General features: G+C 35.4%; 1 protein-coding gene across 1 annotated transcript in view; it reads right to left on the bottom strand.

Annotated features, from left to right (window-relative positions):
* Window positions 1-5,276: 5,276 nt before the first annotated feature.
* DSC1 (desmocollin 1) overlaps window positions 5,277-22,938 on the bottom strand; it is a 29,516-nt gene continuing 11,854 nt past the window's right edge. Inside the window, 13 exon segments of the mRNA XM_036823490.1 lie at window positions 5,277-5,375; window positions 5,377-5,475; window positions 6,357-6,611; window positions 7,335-7,456; window positions 8,783-9,025; window positions 9,356-9,571; window positions 16,795-16,857; window positions 16,860-16,933; window positions 17,082-17,341; window positions 19,330-19,515; window positions 20,304-20,451; window positions 20,898-21,041; window positions 22,165-22,313. Of these exon segments, the coding sequence (XP_036679385.1) occupies window positions 5,277-5,375; window positions 5,377-5,475; window positions 6,357-6,611; window positions 7,335-7,456; window positions 8,783-9,025; window positions 9,356-9,571; window positions 16,795-16,857; window positions 16,860-16,933; window positions 17,082-17,341; window positions 19,330-19,515; window positions 20,304-20,451; window positions 20,898-21,041; window positions 22,165-22,313 (2,058 nt within the window).

Genomic DNA, 22,938 nt, shown 5'->3' on the forward strand with positions numbered 1-22,938 from the left:
TGCTTGAGCACCAGGCATCACATCTGTGTTCTAGAAGTCATGAAATTCAATTGAGGGATGCAAAAAACAAAATAAAACAGAACAAAAGCAAACAAAAAACCTTAAAAATATCTTCCAGCTGAATCAGCTCCTTTAAAACACCTACTCAGAAATTTCATACACAGCAATTCACTTGCTTCTCATTGACCAGAATCTAGGACACGTCACACTTAGTTCAAGGGATTGGGAAATAATGGTCTCTTAGTGAGGCCCATAGCCATTCTGAATGAAATTAAGGTCCATCTCTAAGAAATAGCTAGGTTAGGGGATAGTTGGTAAACAACCACAAGTCTCTGTCACAACTGTCACAAAATATCAAGGGACATGTGTTTGTTAGTGGCAAGTGTCCCCTTGATATTTAACTTCAAATGTATTTAATATTAAAACATCAATACCAAATTCATATTTAATTTTAATAATTATTTGTTATCTATTTAATATTAATAACACATAAATATTAGATTAAAATATTAAAGTAACTCTGAAAATTTGTCTTCATTTCCTTCTGCCTGATTTCCCAGTCTGAAATGAAAAGAAATAATCGTGACAGAGTATGGTTACTCAGTAAAACACAACTGGTTCTGACAGCTTCCTAGCCACACCTATGATATTCAAAGTCAGCTACACCCAGAAAAATAAAAGCTTAAAAAAGTACATGGTGATGAACTGGCTCAGTATGAAAAGAATACGTCAAGTCACCTATTTGCCAAAATGATCTCAGGATACTGCGAGTGTGTTGCTTACACTATCCAGGTTATTCAGGTTGGTTTTTAAACATAATTCGGTAAATTTGTTGGATAGACCCTGACCAAAAATAATGTCAAAATGTGATTTTTTCCCCCTCAATTATGGGTTGGCAAAATATATTCACTAAGTAAAGTGGCAGTGAGTATGCCATGTACCTAAATTTGGTTACCCTATGTGCCATTGTATACCCTCCAATATATGGCACCATAAGGTACAAAGTATACAGAGAGTCAGTTATTCAGGTACAGAAGAACACAGAGTAGGGTGGGAGATTCTGCTGTGTGGATGGACAGAAGAGATGTGGCCTTGAATTGGGGTCACCAGGTGAGCCGGGACAAATTTCCTTACCATCTGGCAGCCGTAGACCTGCTGCTTGAGACTACCAGTGTACTCACTCTAATTGGCTAATTGTGTTGTTCATCTATTAGTTTTTGCAGGTTCTAACCAAGGGATCATCTATGCAGTGCTTGTCAAATTTCATGTACAAAGGGATCTCCTGGGAGAGCTTGTTGAAATGCAGATTCTGATTCAATAGGTCTGGGGTGGGGCCTGAATCCACTTTCTTCACCTGCTGTCAGGTGTTATGAACAGCACTGAGTAGCAAAGACCTAGTACAGAGGTGAACTTGTACACTGGGAACACCTGCAGGGCCTCCCCCACAGAGTGTTTTCTTCAGTGGATCTGAGAAGGGACCCAAGAATTAGCATTTCTGGCACATTCCCAGGTCATGCTGATGCCTCTGGTCCAGGAATCACACTTCAAGAACCACTGATCTAGAATTTCATTATGGATCTCAAAGAGGTGAGAAATACGGTGGATGTAGAATAGTAACCTAGCTCCCTTACAGAATGCCTACTGTGGACGAAAGGTCTTTGTGAAGTTGGATTTTAAATTTTATGTAAATGAACCATATAAATGTCATCCACTCTTTTTTTTTTTTAAGTTTTTTTTTTAAATTTTATTTATTTATTTATGGCTGTGTTCAGTCTTCGTTGCTGTGCGAGGGCTTTCTCTAGTTGCGGCAAGCGGGGGCCACTCTTCACTGCAGTGCGCGGGCCTCTCATTATCGCGGCCTCTCTTGTTGCGGAGCACAGGCTCCAGACGCGCAGGCTCAGTAGTTGTGGCTCACGGGCCTAGTTGCTCCGCGGCATGTGGGATCTTCCCAGACCAGGGCTCAAACCCATGTCCCCTGCATTGGCAGGCAGATTCTCAACCACTGCGCCACCAGGGAAGCCCGAAATTTCCTTTAAATAATAATTCCATGTTATAGCATTTAATGGTCCCTAAACATGGACAAATAAAAACACTCCACAATTACAGGTATTCATTGTTGCACTCTGACAACTAAATTTTTAAAAATTTGAAATCTTATGTATCCTCAGACCAAATACAGAGGAAGGTCACACTTATTTTTAATTGTTTTTTTCTCTAAAGTTAGTAAATAAACAACGTCTAACTCCATAGATTGATTTTATAAAGGGCATTTTATTCCTATCAATCAAAAAACTTTAAGTAAAGATTTTAAAATAATTTGATCTATCCACATGAAATGCGTATTATAAATATACTTTGCACATAACATTTCTTACACAATTATTCTATCTATATATTTGAAAGTGGTTATTATTTTATTGGTAGTGGCAAGGATTTGAGATCAAGTGTGGTTTTTATTTTTTATTCAACACTATCCTTTCAAAGAGTTTTTTAAAACTATGCTTGCTTAAATTTACTGGGCCCTACAAACTATACAAGGATCCATCCATTCTTTTTTAATTTTTATTGGCATATAGTTGCTTTATCCATTCTTAATAGTGCTTTCTCCTGCTATACGTAGTACTCTTTTCTTTAACCTAATTATGTAGAAAGACAAAGGCAGTTTCTGGTCAAATGAAATGTTCCTTCACATTTATTAGAAAAGCAGATAAAAGAGACCAGAAACATGTAGCAATATACATAATTTGTGTCATTACCCTAATTTAATTGAGGATTTTCAACTAGTACAGGACTTTTATAACTAACGCACACCAAAATGGAGTTAGATTTTCCTCTATGATAATAAAAATCCTCAACTCTAGAACACCTATTGTGAACATTTTCCAAATAACATAGCATATTCCATTTTCTACAAGTAAACATATGCATAGATACCAAATTTTACAAAATATTTTTAATAAACCTAGGAGGAATTAAAAGCTCAGCAAAGTTAAGGAAGTATTTAACAAAGCTCATTTATAACAATTATATCAATTTTCATCTGTCTTGGTGTTTCCATGGAATTTTTTCACATGAAATAGTTTGAGATCTTGATCAAGATAGGAAAGTTTAATTGTACATTTTCCCTAACTATAGATTTAATTCTTGAAAACAATTCAGAATGATTAACTTACTGACAATTAATTAACAGACAATTAACTTACATGAAATAATCCATAAAATACAATGTTCTATTAACAAAGTAAATTTGTAAACAGTCCAGTAGAGTTTCATAAATTTCATCAATCATACAATTAACATTTCATTTTGAGTGTAAATAAAGAATGACTTTGAATTTCCTAAATAAACCAAAATGTGTCATAGTTCCTCTGTGAGATAAATTTTAATGATATTTTGAAAACATTTTAAAATAGTCAAAACTGCGTAATACAAATTCATTTCCCACATTTTCTAATAATTTTGGTTATAGTTTTACAGTGTCTTCTCTTGCTGATTGAGAAATCAGCCTTTGGCCTTTAATTGTATTTTATGTTCAGATACAAATTTTCTCTTTCATTCTTAAATTTAAGAAATATGAAGACATAAACAAACGTGTAAGTTAATGTTCGACTAGTGATTTTTAATTGCTTAGCAAGCATACTGCATCTACATTCAAGAATATAACTTAACACATTATTATTATATATTTCCAAAATTTTAATATTATATTTTAAAATTTCAAAACTGGTATCATTGTCAGAGTAACATGTACATCAAATAACAGATATCCAGAAATTGCATTACTCTTCAAAATTATTTTACTGACAATGGCTATAAAAATGGACACCTTTTAAAATATAATCTTACTTATTAAAACTACTTTGTTTTTCTGCTCTAATATCCAACTTCATATCAAGAAACACCTTTACTTAGAAACTGTGAGTAAGAATAAGGAGACTAATCACAAAATTTAAGAAGATCAGATACTCATTTGTTTCAAAGGTTAACTAGCTAATAGATTAAAAAAATTATTTTTGTCTGAACAAGAAATATCCTTGTGATATATACAGTTAATGTGTATAAATCTATAGAGTTTGGCACAAAACACTATTAAAATATTATTTAAATAAATGGTTTCTTTCTAAATTAATAAAATATAATGTCCTATTAAAATGCTATATATTCAAAATAGCTTATTAACTCATGTTTTCATTTTTTTTATCCATCACCATTCAAAAAATGTTTGGTAAGAATTGCGTTAATAGATTTCAATTTTTTAACATATATATGCCAGACACTTTTTCTGAAAGTGATTACCAATGCAGCCTGAGTATTAGGTTCCAGGTGAGATAGTCATTCAATCTTTAGCATACTCAAAGGGCGGAGCACTGTGTATGAGGGTTGTAAGCCTAATGCCTGCTGGGCTAGTTCCCCAAATGCTTGAAGATGGTGGTGTGTGTCACACTAGAGAGAGCATGTCCTTGCCAAGGTATTTATATTTTAAAAAAGTAATAATACATCATGGTGGGCAAACAAAACACATTTGTGGGTTTCAGTCAACCCATGGGCATCAAGGCTGCAATTCTTTCATGGAAATCCTCTCACGTGATCCTTCAAAAAAAATCTCAGCAGCTCAAATTGCTGTGAGCTTGTTCTGGTCCATGTCTTTCCAACAATTCTAGAACCTGTAGGAACCGGATGATGCATCCACATGGACAGAGATCTCAGGATCGAGCTGGGAGCACCTTCGCAGGGTGAAAAATATAGTGGGAGATGAGTCTTATTTACCAGTTGGAGACTGTATCAAAGAATGTTTAAAGAATCCTTCAGCACAGAGCCATTCAGATAGAGGAAGCAATTCTCTTGCACCAAAGACAATACATCTAAAAGCATAATTGTCCCCAGGACTGTGAAGAAAATATTTAATTTTCATCTAAAATAAAAATGTACTTTTCACTAGCTCCCCCATATACCCCTCCAGAGCATACCAAGTAACATAAGTTTTCAGATAGAAGGTGCAAGACAGCACATAGTACAGTCCTAGAAAGGGCAATATGTACATGCATATAAATGGAAATTAACAAATGAAACATTTATTTCTAGAGAACATGGACGTTATCTCAGACAAGGAGAATTAGAGGGAGCTTCGTATTTATAGTATCCTTATCTATATGACTGGAAGTTTACCTCCAATAAACAAACACTTTAGCAGATGCTGCTGTCATTTTACATTCAATAAACTCCTACATGTGCATTCGTAACACATGTGCATGTGTTTACTCTATTAAAAGGCACATTTATTTCTTTACACATGTCTTTGCTAGGGTCCTAAATTTGGGTTCCAGATGATCTAGAAACTCAAACCCCTCTTCTTCCGGCTGATCACTGCAGCAGCCAAACTGAGCCGGCCACAGACTCTTTTCCTTCATAGTTAGAGGAGTGGACGTAGTCTGCAGACTGTTTATGCTCCTCGTCTTTTCCACACAGATACACCTTCTGTTTTGAAAAAGCACATTTTATTATTTTTTTAAAAACACCTAAATGTATTAGCATAAAAATAATGTCTTTGATTTACCTTTTACTGTTTAACTTTTAATCAGAGTGTGTCCTCTAATGGATTCCTACATATAAAAAATGCACATGATTGGTCTGTATTATATTCATTATTAAAACATAGCAAATATATAAATGCTCCTACTGAACACATGGACGAAAACAAAAGCTCCACATACATCACACAAGTAGTTTACAGTTTCCCATTTAAACATGAGATTGTATAACTGAAATGTATCTCTGCAACTTTTTCACATATTTGGGGGAAACTAATATAAGCTATGATTCTTACGTTTATACACTATTATATACCTATAATAATATAATACATTAACTGGCTAATATTAATCTATGTTGATTGATCTGAGCATAAAACAAGGAGCTAAAACCCCAAATAAAAGCTTAACAATCTATCTGGTTGATGGCGATAGTCAGGATTTCATAACCACATGGAGGATTCAACATACTAAAAATATTTATAATTTGTGATCTGCACAGTACTCCATAATGAATATTTCACTCTAGGTGATTTTCCTGGCAACTTTTAGGGAAGAAGCTATCAGTCTTTTTACACGTCCTAAAGTATAAAATGCCTACATATGCCACTCCTAGATCAAGTGTTGTAAACCTTATTTTAAAAATTGAACTTTACAAGATCGTTTTTCTCTTTGGGTTTGGCCCTAACATCCATCTATCTCTATGATAATTCAACATGAAAAAGGTGATGAGCTCCAGATGTATGAGGAGGAAAACTCTGGGGAAATCCTGATTTATAAGTAGTGTTTACTTTCATGTAATATGAACTTGAAGACACTGGCACTTACTTTGCCAAGCCGAGGTTGGGTGAAGCTGTGCCAGTCGGTGTATGTGTATCTGCTGGTGTCCGTCACTCCTTGTCCTACACCCTTGACAGATTCCAAGGTCTGATGTCTGCCTCCTTTGATGGGATCCAAAGTGTAGCAGCCTTTGACCACATCAAAACTTTGATGTGTTTTGACTCCCTGGCCACTAAGTGTGCCAACAGACAGGCTTGTGTCACAGATGTTGGATTTCTGTGTGGGGAGTCTAATATTTGCTTCCTAAAATGAATAAATCAAATTGAAACTAACAATTTTCTTTCATTTATTTCCCACCATGGGCTAATCACTTACCTGCTGTGCCTCTCGATTCCCCATGCATGAAATCAGGATAATAATAGTACCCGTATCATAGGTGTTATAGGTTAAATTGTATCCCCTCCCCCCCAACAAAATTCATATGTTGAAGTCCTAACCCTCAGTGCCTCAGAATGTGGTCTTATTTGAAGATAGGGTCGTTATAGATGTAACTAGTTAAATTAAGATAAGGTCATACTCAATTAAGGTGGGTCCCTAATCCAAAAGGGAAAAGTTGGACACAGACACACACACACACAGAATGCCATATGAAGACTTGATTTATGCTGTCATAAGCCAAGGAACTATCAGAAGCTAGGAGAGAGGACTGGAACAGAATCCTAGCACCTTCAGAGGGAGCATGGTTCTGTGAATACCTTGATCTCTAATTTCTAGCCTTCAGAACTGTAAGATAATAAGTTTCAATTGTTTAAGTTACTCAGCTTGCGGTGCTTTGTTATTGCAGCCCTAGGAAACTAATACAATAGAATTGAAGTTTAAGTGAATTAATACATGCAGGGCACTTGGAGCTCTGCTTGGCATAATAAGTGCTCAATAAGCATTAGCTGTTATTATTATTACTATTTTACATAATAATCAACTGTCATCATTGAACCACCATACAAAGCAAAGTGAAAACTGATTTACCATCACTTCTTCTCCGGGTGCTTCAGTATTTGATACAATTAAGTTTTGCTCGGCTACATCTTCTGGAAAACATTTCTTTACTGTACTCTTAGCAGTAACACAGATACATGTAAACAAAATACCTAAAAAATAAAAATATATAAGTAAAATAGCATTTTTTCATGCTGGTATATATTAAATCATTTGAATCATTTGATTTGTTTTAAAGTTTCTTCAGAGAACTTTAAAAAATTTGTTCCATAAATAGAGATCTCTTTGGGTCATAAAATTTAAAACAGAATATTAACAAATGTATTAGTATACAGACCAGCTCTGTCTTAGTGAGGTTATGTTATTAGGCTAAATAAGATACAAATCAATAAAAAGGAAGAAAGATGAAGTGAACATAGTTTATTAATAGCTCTCTTCCCAGGTCCAGAATTAAATGCTTTCCTTATTTCCTCCACACTGAAATAGTAACTTCATTTGATTGGAATTTAAGCTAGTATTATTGGTATTTAAAATCCACACAGAACAACTCAAAGATCTTAGAATCACAAAACAAAGAACATTAGGCATAAATCAAACAGGAAAGGCAATTATGTAAAATCAGTGCCTGGCTTTGAAAGTGTACATCAAGTGCTAAGAGGAATATCCAGTTTAACCTGGAACACAAATCAATGAACACAGACAAAGTAAAGACTATGGGAAAAGTTTGTAAATGCAAATAGGCTGTATGTAGTCAAATAGATTGTTTAAAAAAAGAAAGAAGGGAGGAAGGAAGGGAAAAGGAGCAAACAAAAGAAAGAAGACAGAGAGGAAGAGAGGGAGGGAGGAAGGAAGGGGAGAAGCCTGGGTAATGATTTCCATCACTTTTGCATCTCCCAAAACCAGTTTGCAGAATGCAAAATCTTAGGATTCTTTGCATCCATTACTTTTCCTCAGTGGCTCACCATATGACCATTTCCCCCACGTTGGAGTCTTATTAAGATATATGCTAAATCACTTCATTAATATACATTAATAACGTTGAGCGTAAACATCTAAGTAAATTTTGAAACTGCTCTTTCCACTAACTCTTTTTGTGCATTCACTACATGAACGTGACTGGTTGAGAGACTATAATATTTTGTATGGGAGAGAATCTTAACATTAATTTTATCCAACCTCTTCACTTCACACGTGGGAAAAAGCACTTAAAGAAGAGGAAATGATTTACCTAGTGTCTCACAGCTAATTCTTGGACGAACTAAGGCTACAGTTCTGAAAATTACTTTAAATTTAATCTGCTCTTACTGATAGATTTATTCTTCTATGACTCAGTACCCCAAGCCATAGAGTTCGTGCAAGATTTTTAAAAGGACACATTTATCAAAGGCTATAAATGTCATTGATGTAAAGAACTGCCATATGTTTTTAAAAATATTAGATAACATTTCAGCTAACACATTCTAGATAATTATACTTACATGACAACAATGCAGAACCCAACACCATGGCAAGAATAGCCCATCTTCCAAGTATTGCATTTGATCGCCTTGCATCGCTCGGCACTTTAGTAGTCATTCTACATTCAGATGGAATTGTACAGTCACATACTCTCACTGATAACATGTGTTTTGCAGAAACGCCATGTCTATCTTTTATTTGGAGAGGCACAGAATAATAGTTATAATCAAGATTTTGCAGTTCATGAAGAATGGCAGTTTTACCTATGTGAAAAAAAGACAGATTTTGATTTCTTGAAAAGCCAGGAAAATTAACTGACATTGCTCTATGCTTACCTATACTATTCTATATTTAATATATTATTCAAATATTATATTAAAATGGATTTGTATGTTTTCTTAAAGATATTCAGAACAAGAGTCTAAACATAAGTATATTATTCATTGCTTTAAAAAACAAGGTATTATCCTTTTCCTGGGATCAATAAAATAATTTACTAAAATTAATATTTATTTATTATAATGAACTAAGGTGAAAATCTAGACCACCATCTTAAGTTCCTATTGATTAGAAGGTTTAGCATAACTACATACCATCCGTTAATGTCTCTATTGTCCAAAGTTTGCTGGCAGAATTATCGAGAATGAATTGAAAAGGTGGCCCATTATCAGGTCCATCTTGATCTACAGGTTTGAGAACAGCAAAATCCTTATCATGCCGACAAATTGTCACTTCTTTTTCAATTTGTGGTGGGTAATCATTATCATCTTCCAAAAGAACTACTAATGTTCCAGGGCAAGATCTGTTATCTAAGAAAAAACAAAAAATAGGATGTTTCTTCACTTAAAGTTTATTTTCAGCAATCTCTATGATGTACAGTTGACATCTGCTTTCTACTAGTGGTCTGAACTGGAATTTCATACACTTTCCGATCCACAAATAGCATTGCTACCAGTACAAAATAGTGACATTACTCTTCCTTGGAGCTTGGTAGCTGTATCAGATGATATCTTGAGGTGCTTTTTAAAACTAAAAGGTATGAGATTACAAGTAATGTCACTAATGAATAACCAGTTAAGAAGAAAATTGATTTCTTACATCTTTCTTTAGGAAGAACATACTTTCATGCTTAAAATACAAACACTTTACTTTTGGTCATAGTCACTTCCTTGACTTCCTCTCCTGACCTTTTTCTTCATCTACTCTTTGTTCAAACTTTGTAAAACTGATCATCAAACTCAGTAGGTGTGCTCCTTCCTGTGTGCAGCTTTGGCACATTCTATTGCCACTGCTGGGAATACGTTTCTTCTCTTCTCTGCCTGACAAAACCTTATTATCCTTTAAGAATCCATTCAAATATCACCTCCACATGAAACCTGCTGTGACTTCTACGGACAATGGTAGCCACATTCTCCTTCAATTTCTCAGAACCCTTGGTTCATCTTTGGCTCACACACTGAACTGTGAACATGTTCATCCTAAGGGCTAAGTTGTATTCATCTTGAGAGCCTAGTGATCTGGGCACAGTATTTCTTGGCTAACTTAAAACTTAATACTAACACATTGAATATAATGCACTTACTGTTTTTAGACTTGTAAAAAAATTAATTGAATAAACTGTAAAAAAGTTTCACACATCCCCCGCCTGCCGCGAATTTAATCAATTTGCTTTTAAGAATAAGAACTGTTGGGCTTCCCTGGTGGTGCAGTGGTTAAGAATCCAGCTGCCAATTCAGGGGACAAGGATTCAAGCCCTGGTCTGGGAAGATCTTACAAGCCGCAGAGCAACTAAGCCCGTGTGCCACAACTACTGAGCCTGCGCTCTAGAGCCCACGAGCCACAACTACTGAGCCCATGCGCCACAACTACTGAGGCCCACGTGCCTAGAGACCATGCTCTGCAACAAGAGAAGCCCACGCACGGCAACGAAGAGTAGCCCACACTCGCCGCAACTAGAGAAAGCCTGCACACAGCAACAAAGAACCAACACAGCCAAAAATAAATAAATAAAATAAATTTATTAAAAAAAAAAAAGAGAATAAGAACAGTTACTCATCTCCAGCTCTCCACTATTATTGGCCTAATGTTTCACACATAAGTCTAAATAAATATTTTTAATTAACATAACGCCCATTACTGGTGTTTAAGAGATAATGAAGTTTAAAGAACATGTTCAAATTTTATCATTTGTAATAAAATTACAAACTACTATAAATGGTAAGCTTTCAAAATTGAAATAAACAGAAAAATAACTGATGAAATTTCTCACTTTTTTTGCTTTGAATGCTAGTCTAAATTTTGGTGCATAAATATTGAATTTATCATAAAGACTACCATAAATCATGTGTAAATGTAATCTGTTTTTTCTTTTTAGGTTGAAATAACAATTAAGCCATATTGGATAGTGTATTTCAGTGAAACTTTTTCTGCTGAATAACTAAAAAATTAATTTATTCAAAGTGACTTTTAAATTAATCACTTACATAAGGTAACTGCAGTATATACCTATTTTATCTGGACAAGTTTTACAATATCTAGAAATTAAAGAGAGATACAGGGGGCTTCCCTGGTGGTGCGGTGGTTAAGAATCTGCCTGCCAATTTAGGGGACATGGGTTCAAGCCCTGGTCCGGGAAGATCTTACATGCCGTGGAACGACTAAGCCTGTGCACCACAACTACTGAGCCCACATGTCACAACTACTGAAGCTCGCATGCCTGGAGCCCGTGCTCCGCAGCAAGAGAAGCCACCGCAATGAAGAGTAGCTCCCACTCGCCACAACTAGAGAAAGCCCGCACACAGCAACGAAGACCTAACGCAGCCAAAAATAAATAAAATAAATAAATTTATTTAAAAATAAAAAATAAAGAGAGGTACAACTTTTATTTAAAAAAATCTGCAATAGCATATAAACATTTGGGACTGCCATAAATTTGTAAATAAATTTGAATACAAGTAACAACTTTAAACCCTAACAAAGAAGTGAATAATGGGAAAAAAGAAGCTTTTATTTTTTTTAATTAAAAAAAATAGTTACAGATACTACCTGTGAGTCAACATGTGTGCTCTGATTTTACTTTTTAAAATTTAAGCAGAGAACTATTTCTCTTTAAGGAACAATAGAAATCACTTTAAAAAAATCTAATAAAGAAATAGGGAGACTTCCCTGGAGGTCCAGTGGTTACGAGTCCATGCTTCCAATGAAGGAGATGCGGGTTTGATCCCTGGTTGGGGAACTAAGATCCTGCATGCCGCAGTGCAGCAAAAAAAAAAAAAAATTCTACCAACATTCATCACATAAATGATTATTTTCCATCACAGTCTGATTTAAGCATGTTGTTAAAAAGAGGAAAACTTGAAATTGTTAAAATGGATAGTAGTCAAAGCTGCAGCTGAAAACAAAGTCCTAGATGCCTTCTAAAACTATGAAAGACTGATTGCAAATTTTTTCCTTACTTCTGGGAAATAGAGCAAAAAATAAGTAATTACTGATAATAGTTGAAGATTGTGAAAAGGTAATTGAGCGTGTATGTTTGTCTACTTCTAAACCTTATTTTAAATTAAGCACATAAGCAAATGCCAAGTATCGGTGAGTAAGGAATGTCATAATCCTGGGGCTAGAAAGTACATCTTGGATTAACTAAAATCTAAACTTACATGTCAACAATAGGGACTCTGAAAAGCAAGGGTTCCCCATTGCTATTTAAAAGTTTCCAGGAACCGGAAGTTCACTGTTATGAATCAACCCACTCCATGTACAGAACTCTTTAATTAACCACTAGAAAGTTTTCAGGTTCTTTCTTATCAAGCTATAATACACCTCCTAATCATTTCCAATTTTTTCATGGGTTATTTTGGACTATACACAAAATGTTTACCTCTTCCACATGACAACCCTGAAATATTTATTTTAAGAAAATTCTTTTTACAGCCGAACGTAACAAAGTATTTGTAAACTTTTGAACTCAAGTTTCTATAATACATTAAAACTAACTGTTCCAGGTGCCTATTATGCACCTGAACTTGCGAAGTTCTTGGTAGTGAAATTCACAACCTGGACCTGGAGATTCACAGGGCTCTCAAACAACAGAGGAATGACAAATATCAGTACCTACACGAAGCAAACATGCCAAGATCTCTGCCAGATGCTTGGTAAAAAAGATATTTAGCAATGATAAGGGTCCTTGTATGAAAATGAGTTCAGAGTCTAGCTAGAGGAAAAGAATGTACATGAGAAACAATGAGAGCACCCTTTTATAGAGAAGACACATCACCCGTGATAATTACGATATTATTCCCGGGGAAGGAGGGCGTAAAAGGTGTTCATAGGGGAACTGAACAGGGACTTCCCTGGTGGCGCAGTGGTTAAGAGTCCGCCTGCCAGTGCAGGGGACATGGGTGGTTCGAGCCCTGGTCTGGGAGGATCCCACATGCGGCGGAGCAACTAAGCCCGTGCGCCACAACTACTGAGCCTGCGTGCCACAACTACTAAAGCCCACACACCTAGAGCCCGTGTTCCGCAACAAAAGAAGCCACCGCAATCAGAAGCCCGCGCACCACAACGAAGAGTAGCCCCCGCTTGCCGCAACTAGAGAAAGCCCGTGTGCAGCAACGAAGACCCCACGCAGCCAAAATAAATAAAATAAATTAAAAAAAAAAAAAAAAGAACTGAACAAAGACTAGTGAGAGCTACTGCAGAAGATGTCACTGCCATTCATTTGAAGAAGCAAAGGGACCTGAATTTCAAACAGGAGGGGCAGTCTAATTCTAGGTGGAGGGTGTATAAAACAGTGCTTTCTAGAGTGAAAGCAGGGAAACCAGCCTGACTGACAAAAAAATTGACACAAAAAATACAAGGAAATAAACTGGATTCTAAGAAAGCTGGAATACCTAGATCATCATCATAAAATATTTATGAGCATCAAAACTAAACATTCATTTGGAAATATAAGTAATTATATATTTGGCCCTTGGAAGCATATATTAAATGGATTAAAGTTCAAATAAACAAAATCCTTCATGACACCATACGGTCTTCCTTTAACATTTATAGCACCCTTATCTTTACTTCTTGAGCACATCCAGGTTATCCATGGGCCTGGGGCATAGGGTCACAAAGTTTAGATTCGACATTTCATTTCTTTGTGCTATGATCACTGTATTTAAAGACATTCTTTTGTCACCAAAAGACCAAGTTAATTTCTTATATCTGTTTTCCATATTTTCCTTCTCTCCAAAAAGTATTTCATTTTCTATCACCAAGCTTCTGCATTTCCGTGAGGTTTCCTCTCTTTATCCTTTAATCTGGGTGGGCAACTCTTTAACTGATTTCCACTTCTCATGATATCCATACATTCTTTGATGGGGAAAATTTTCATACCAGGGAATCTGTTATGAGAACATAATAATCCCTCAACTGATATTGTGTGAAAATTTGACCTTGTCTTATGAATCCTAATTTTCATGGCCTAGTACTTGGAACTTAAAAGACAATCAACATTTGTGGAATAAGTGAGTAAATATAAATCCTTGTTTGACATCATAATTGTGTTCCTGAACCATTCAGATTTCACTTTTGCTTATATAGAAGCAGCAAATCACCAGGATTATAAAGGAGTGGCAATATGAACTATATTTCTCAGTTAATGTTTTCCCCATTCTTTAGTAGATTTTTTTTCCTACTTATACTGAAAGAATTACATTAAAAGATTGTGTGAGAGGTATCAAGAGGAAAGGAAGATCATATGCGCATGATTAAGTAATAATATTCAAATTGAGGCTTTCTTTCAGATTTTGAAACCTAAAAATTTTTGGCTCATGGGCATAGTTCTTTCAAACTGCTTGGTCATCTCATTGATTATGACGTGCAACAGACTATTTCCATCCCAGGGTAACAGGAATAGGCCAAGGCTGAGAGAGGAAGTAAGGAAAAAACCTGAATGGGACACATGTAGATGAACTGGTTTGCCCTTCCTCTATAAATCATAAGCAGCAGTATCTTCATTAGTTTAACCTTTATCTCTCCTCAGAGAATCTATTGTTTTCGTAGATGTGGCTTTTAGTGTAAAGCTATAGAAAAAAGTATGGGTATAATATGTGAGAAAACATTTGTCTTTATCTTATTATCAAAATATCAAGGGGCAAAATGAATAAACATGAAACATTTCATGACTTACTTTCAACTTTTGTTTATTTCCGTGCGATTTGATATGTGTTTATTCCTACACTCGCCCATTCCTTCTAAAGAAATTCAGTGATGCTATAGAAAAAGACCACAACATTGCCGTACCAGCTTGTTTGTTTTGAACATCTAGTGTATAAAAATATGCTAACCATAAAAATAATGGAAACCATCTTAGATTAAGCAGATAGTCAAAAACATAGGCTGTCATAAAAGCCCAAGTTCATTCACCTTTATCATTAATGGAAATTTACCCCAAATGAGTGAGTGTGTAATTGGTGTGGTGGAATGCCATATTGTAACTTCTATTTATATTTTTTATCATCTTCTTTTAATATCTATTTTTATGATGTATACATTAGCATAGTAGTATATGTATATAAATAAACACACTAGTAAATATATGGGAGTGGTTGTGGACTGGTCTCAGCCTATCAATAACCAAGGTTGTAGCTGAACTGGCCCTTGTGATTGCTCTTATGATTGCAAGATGCCCTAAGGCATAACGATCAGGAAACATTGAAAAAAAAAAAAAGGTTTATTACTTACAAGTCCTGGAAATTACATGGCACACATGGGGCCACACAGCAAGAGTAAGTTTGTGGGGAATGGACGGGGTGGGGCAAGGGGAGTAACACCTGGGATTCTGCTTTTATTGAGGTGGAGGCTGGGGCCTTGGGTTTCACAGGCTCCCTATTGATGAATTTAAAACACAAAAGCAGGAATTTAAAGCACAGGAAGAGAAAAAACAAGCAGCCCGGAATGGTGAGTTACTGAAATCAACCAAGATCTCTAAAACAAAGGAGCCTGGGGAGATGGGGTAGAGGTCAGCCTGGCTCTTGATCTAGTTCTGTGGTTAGCAATGTGTTTATTTGAGATATCAATCAAAGCTTAAGTCAGGCACTTGCATAACAAAAAGAGAAGCCAACTGACAGGGCTTCCACTGCAAAGGTTCCTATTCAAAAATGATTTACTGCTTGGAGGATATATTCAAAAGAGTTTTGAGATCTCTACTTTAGGACATTGGAAGGACATTTCTTCACAAAACAGTTTCTAGAATTAACCTTGGAGAATGATTGCAAACCTCAGCAAAAGACATTAAAAATCATCGTTTGACCATTTATTTAGGAAATAGGATAAGTGTTTTATTCCCCAGTAAGAGAGACTCAGAACAAATCTATCTGAACCCAACTGCTGTAGGTGGGTTGAATCCCTCCAGCAAGTTCAAATCAGTACTAAATCTGTACTCCTGAGAAAAATAGGGATCCTTGATGATGCCACTATGTCCATGGAAAAAGTCAAATAATATGGACCTCGAAACTGGGGCTTCGGCCATTCACCACCTCCAAGTTTTGCATTAGTGATGCACTGGGACCTAAAAAGGGTGGTTTTCAAGCAATTAAGCAATCATAATGCAAACATTTTTTGCATTAAATTTTGATCTGGAAACAAACAAATTTAAATTTAGCTGCAAGATTTCCTTAAAATATGTGCTATATTTATATATATATATATATATTTTTAATATTTTATTTATTTATTTATGTATTTATGGCTGTGTTGGGTCTTCGTTTCTGTGTGAGGGCTCTCTCCAGTTGCAGCAAGTGGGGGCCATTCTTCATCGCAGTGCGCGGGCCTCTCACTATCGCGGCCTCTCTTGTTGTGGAGCACAGGCTCCAGACGCGCAGGCTCAGTAATTGTGGCTCACGGGCCCAGTCGCTCCGCGGCATGTGGGATCTTCCCGGACCAGGGCTCGAACCCGTGTCCCCTGCATTGGCAGGCAGATTCTCAACCACTGCGCCACCAGGGAAGCCCATATATTTATATTTTATTTCTAGAAAATTGCACTCACCTGCATCCATTGCAATCACGGAAACATTGTATTGGTTGTCTTTTACAAATGCTGATTCTCTAGAACTTTTACAGTTTTCAAGTCACCAGTGTATTCATTAATTTCAAACCAGTTATCTTCATCTCTTATCTTCTTATACCTAGTTTTTAGAAATCAAATGTAAATGCTCAAACCAAAGAGCGGACATAATCTCAAAATCTGTCATTCTAAAAATACATAGAATGTTCCTAAATTTGAAGTCAATTATCATCACAATTAAAAAGAAGGAAATTTTGAAAATACATTACCTTAAGCCCTCAGCAGTGCCGCTGTCCGGATCCACTGCTTCGTATCCAAGGAGTGTTGTGCCCACGGGGAGACCATCTTTACTCTTAATAACTTTTACTGGTGGTTGGCATTCGGGGCCCTCATCATGGTCTTTAACTTTAACAGTGACAGTTGTAATGCACATAGTAGGAGTTTGTGAGTTTGTTGCTTTAGAGAATTGTGCTTCGTTAAGTACACCAGTTTGCAAAACCATTTGGCGATGGACTTCATAGTTCAATGACTGTTCGATAAACATACCATAATGAGTCTATACATATATACATATATATATAGAAGACATAACTATGATTCCAAGTTTTAGCACAAAAGGGAAAATCATTTTTATGTATAAAATGTTACCAAAAGTTGTTGCTAATGTATTAACGACGAATAATTAGCTTCCTATAGTGACAAACACTATCAAATGCAAAATTGTTGATTTTTAAGATTCAACCAATTTTTCTTCTTACTTTCCTTTGGAAAGGTCCTGCTTTCATTTTTTTTTTATTACAAGTTTAAATACTAATAGAAATACAGAATAAGTGTTTGAATAAATTCATATGGACTATTTCTCATTATTTTATTATTATCAAATGGGATAACAGTGATAACTAGATTAGCAAAAGTCCCTCTAAACTAAGTATATAAAATAATTAGATAGACTGTAACCAAGCAGGACCCTATGGGGCCTTCCCAGGGCAGACTTCTCCTCCATATCCTCTGCTTTAGCTCCTTTCTGCAGTACCTAGATAATAGTATCTGATGCACTTCCTGAGTTGTTTTAAAGATGTGAAAACCCCCCACCAAATGGAAGATGTTAACTACTTGTTGACCATGAGCTCATAGCCCCCAGGCCTAAGGACTGATAATGTTAACCCCTATGACACCACCCTGTTACCTCGCCATCAACCAATCAGAGAATTGTGCAGGGGCTGATCACATACTCTGGGATACCCCTCCCTCACCTTGCCTTTACAAATGGTTTGCTAAAATCCTTAGGGAAGTTTGGAGTTTTTGAGCGCAAGCCACCTGTTCTTCTTGTATTGGCACCTTTACAATAAAGCTGCACTTTCCTTCACTACAACCTGGTGTCAGTAGATTGGCTTCACTGCCAGCGGGCGAGCGGACCTGAGTTTGGTTCAGTAATAAGACTACTAGGACATGAGATTTGGCTATAATGGAGCAGTTACTCTGAGTATCTGAGTCAAAAGATATAATCATGTTATCTAGCAGCACCTTTTCAAAGTATATTATATACGAATTTGTTAGTTCATGAACTGAGTAACTAGAAAGAATCCCAAAACAATAAATGATTAGAGACTAAAATCTATCAAAATAACAAAAAAAGAAAGAAAGAAATCTAGAAAAAAGTCCAAAAATATTTTAAAAAGAAATTTAAAAAAAAGAAAGGAAAAATAAGCAGTGTTATAATTAAAGGACATTTTCTAAAAGTTTTATAAGGAATGCAAAATTTATGCATATCACTTTTAAGAAAATACACTGTCTCCAAGAAATTAACAAGAAAAGATGTAAGAGGTTAGTGAGTAGTGTAGGTAGAAAGACTCAGAAAGAAAACAAGTTCAGTTAAAGTGATCACCCTCTGAGCCAGTAAATGCAATTAAATTTTAAAAATCCCAAAGCACTGGCTACCTCAAATATAGGGGAATTAATGGGAATAGCTACTAAATATTTAGTAAATGGTCTGTCTTATAAAATACATTATAGAGTGGTAAAAGTATAATATGAGCATGAAGGGAATTGAAAAGTCAAGAGGTTGATTTTTTATTGATTCTTCCATTTCTCTCTGTCTTGTGTTTCATAAGGTAAGGAATTTAGATAAGTGGGTGTCTAAGACCTCTTCTAAGGCTAGTATCTATTTACTCATTCAACATGTCTCTGCCTTGGTTTTCCTCGTATATAGAACAATCAGTTTTGTACCGGCCATGCCTTTCCTCTAAGAGAAAATGAGGATAAAATAATAATAATAAAAGGTTTATGTGTGAAACAATATAAATCATTTCAGCATTGCATTGCAACACTCTAGCTATATACATACAGGAATTACTTTTATATATATATATATATATATATATATATATATATATATGCTCAAGTGTAAGTTAGAATCTTGTAAAGCATTGCTTGATACATATATGTGTATATATATTTATATATGTATATTTACATAAATATTGAGTATATATATGTATATATATATATTTTTTTTACCTTGACAACACACAAGACCGCTTCATTTGTATTTGGGTCTGTGCTAATTTTGAAGTTGCAGTTTTTATCTCCCTGTAGTATCTTGTATACAGCTTTTGAGTGAGGTGTGTTTGGCAAATCCTGGTCATACACCGCCATCCGTAAAATCTCAAAGTCAATTCTGTTTTCTTCTACTTCTGTAAAATACTGAAACAATTGTCTCTTGTTATTATAAATTAATGATTTTAATTATGTGATTTTGTTACTCAAAGTTATATTTAAAGACAAAGAAAGCAAAGTGATATGGAAATGTGCAATTTTACAATGGGAAGAATTTACACATTTAACACATAAACTCACTTCTTTCCTCAGTAAACTAATAATGCTGCTTCAAATCTTATCCATTCTTCAAAGACTAACTCATGTCTTAACTTTTCAACTTCTCTGAGGTGATTTTCCTAATCATTCAAGCCCTCAGATTTGTCTCTATTCTGAAGTACACTATTTACTTAGTGTATTTCCTAAGTAAAAGTTTGCTCATATATAACCCAGAAGGAGCCTGTGTATAGATGGCAGTGGGCAACCTGTACTACTGACTCTCCAGCAAAGCAGAAGATGTAAACTAGTCCCTTCGTTATCTTATGAAGTTGAGGTGTAAAGAACACAGGCAGATGCCCTCTTCTCCTTCACTCTATAAAAGGAATTTAAGTACAAAGAATCTGATACCAGAGCTTGGCATCCAAGAAACATTGACTACATGAATGAACTCAAGAGCTAAGAACTTGTAGATGGCCAAGAGAGCAGCTATTTTCCTAGCATCCAGAAATAACTGGCAATTTGATTATTTTTACAGAAATCATATTTTTCTGCCAATGTTATTTGTAAGTGGTAGCTATTAAAACCAAAATGTGTAATCTCACAGAGCTACCAAATTCCAGATTTGTTTTTTGAAAAAGTAAGTGAACCTAGATAAATGAATACAGAGATATACTCACAGAAGTTTCTGTAAAACATGGTGAATTGTCATTTTCATCCTCAAGCGAAATAGTAATTGTTCCTGTATTAAATAAACCAAAAGATTGGCCCCCCATGTCTCGCACTTCCATTATTAACTTGTACATATCACATTTCTGAAAAAAAGGAAAAAGGTACACTGATGAACACTTATATTTCCTGTAACTTGTGATTCTCATAGCCATTTCTCAGGCTCTGACTATTTTACAAACATTCTTTTTTGATTTTTTTTTTCAAAAAAAGCCACCATAAATACAAATATAGAAATAGAGATATTTCAGTCAGTACAGTGGAAAGCTGATGTTTCTAATACAACATTTTAAAATGTAAAGCTATTTTAGCATCCACACATCAAACCAGGTCAATGATCTCTAAGTGAGACCTTGTACCTTCCCATAGTCTCTGTAGGGACAAAGGAAGGGTCCTGAGAAGCCCTAAACATAGCCTCTACGGAAACATTCTTGGAGAGGTGGCCACTGGGGGCCTTACTGTAACTTCTTTGGGAGTTCATGATCAGTTTACACATAGTTTAGTGATTGAGAAATTAATTAAGCAGTTCATTATTTCTCTATCCAGTAAACGTGTAGATGACACCTGTGTCTGGATGTACGGAGAAATGCTTTAGATTGTCTGGAATTTGCTGTAAGATTTTATATTTCAGACGAGTATGTAGAGTGTCAGGTTCATCGAGGTCTATGGCAGTGTTCCCACTGAAGTTCCTGTTTAGATAAATCCAATACTGTCAACAACTTAAAATAGCGATATAATTGAATTACAAACAAAAATAAAATCAAGGCATTGCTGTGGCATATTCTCCCAAAAAACCCAGAATTTGACTGATTTTACAGATAAGTAGATAAGTATCTACATGCTTCCAAGTTCCCCTAACCTGGAAACTTCAATTAGGTGGCTACTGTGGATAACATGATTGTGTTCTGCATATGTGAGAACACCCACCCCACGGCTGGTTACAGTGGTTCTCAAATTCTTCTTCCCAATCCAGTTCATGGGCCATTTTTGGATGGGACCCTCTCTGTATATCTTGTTTCTTTTATACCCCACTTGATAATGTTAAAGGAAAAGCACAGCTTTGCATATGATAACAAAGGTTTTATGCTTTTATATTTTACTAAATGTGCTGAATTGTTAATACATACAAGACAAACATTATGCAACAGTCTGAATATCATCTGGACAAGCTTTATGGCTCAGAAATCAGAGTATTGGCAATGTTACTTTAGCAAACCATTTATTGTGGGAAAATAATATTAAATATGCACATAGAAACTAAGAACATATCTTGCGATTTTTGAGAATGAACTAGACTTGTTATGCCCTGTGGTTTGATGAGGTCACAATCTTGGGTCCTGAGAGCATCAAACCAGTTTAAAATGTTTTCAATTTGTTTGGAAAATAAGCTAAGTAAAGAAATGCCTATGTTGTTATAAGCCAGATCAGCATTGCCATACCATAATCTACTTCTGGGTCCTTGAAAATGTATTGCGACTTTATAAAGATTCAAATGCTCTATTGCTTTATAAATACATCTGGGACACATATGTACATGATCAAAATAGAAAATATAAACAGCCTTTGTCATTGTGGATTAATCTAACAAAGTTAGTAACTTTGTGTATCAGTTAGCTGCCTTCTACACGTGCCTAGAAAATGAGCACAAAAAGGTTTGCCTTTGAAGAGCCTATGATCTTATAAGGCTACAAAGTTTTATGTAGAATATCCATGAAAGTCAAGCATTTAAAAATGTTTTGCATAACTGTGCCTAAAACATTAATGAAGAATTCAACTGAAGCAAAATTCTCATGTTTTTCCTAAGATGTGAACTTACCGGTTTGGCAATTCTCAGGCACACTAAAGACAGTCACTTTGTCTTCAAAATATGCGGCATTATCGTTATCATCTTCAACTTTGAATAGTAAGGTGAGTGGGTACTCAGGTGCATAACCGTCCACAGTAGTTGCATAGATGTAGATCTGAAAGGCAGACAAACACCATCAGCTAATTCTTGAATAAAAAATTAGGCACAAAATTCAACCTAGCGGTTGGGAAAAGATGTAATATTTTAAAAAATCATTGGCAAAGGCCTATGTCACTAAGAACTTATGCAACAGAGAGACAACACAGCAGCACAGACTATGCCTGCCCTATGGCTTCAATCCTTTCTCATTATTCTCTCACCAAGTACCACACACTCCAGCTGAAGGAGGCTACTCTGTTCCCTGAATTAACTGCATGCACCTCTGCTTGTTGGAATGCACGTAGACTTCCCCTAGTCATGCTAATAACAAGTATTTTTTTCTAAAGTTTATACAAAATGTGATTCTAGTTATTTGTAGATTTATATACACATATAAATATCAACTATTTCTGGGTGATTCGATTGTGTTCTTTTCTCTACCTGTATTTTCTCATTTTTCTATTAGTAACATGTATTTCTTGTGTAGTAAAAATGCTAATAAAATCATATATATTCCAAACTCTATCTCAAAATGATATATCTTGGTCCCAAATGTGAAGATTTAATGCCCTTTTTCTTTAAATACCATCAAATTATTTCTGAAGTTTTCTGGTAACTGGTTGTTGAGTTAAACAGATTTT

The sequence above is a fragment of the Balaenoptera musculus genome, chromosome 14 (genome assembly GCF_009873245.2).
Source record: "Balaenoptera musculus isolate JJ_BM4_2016_0621 chromosome 14, mBalMus1.pri.v3, whole genome shotgun sequence".
Lineage (NCBI taxonomy): Eukaryota > Metazoa > Chordata > Mammalia > Artiodactyla > Balaenopteridae > Balaenoptera > Balaenoptera musculus.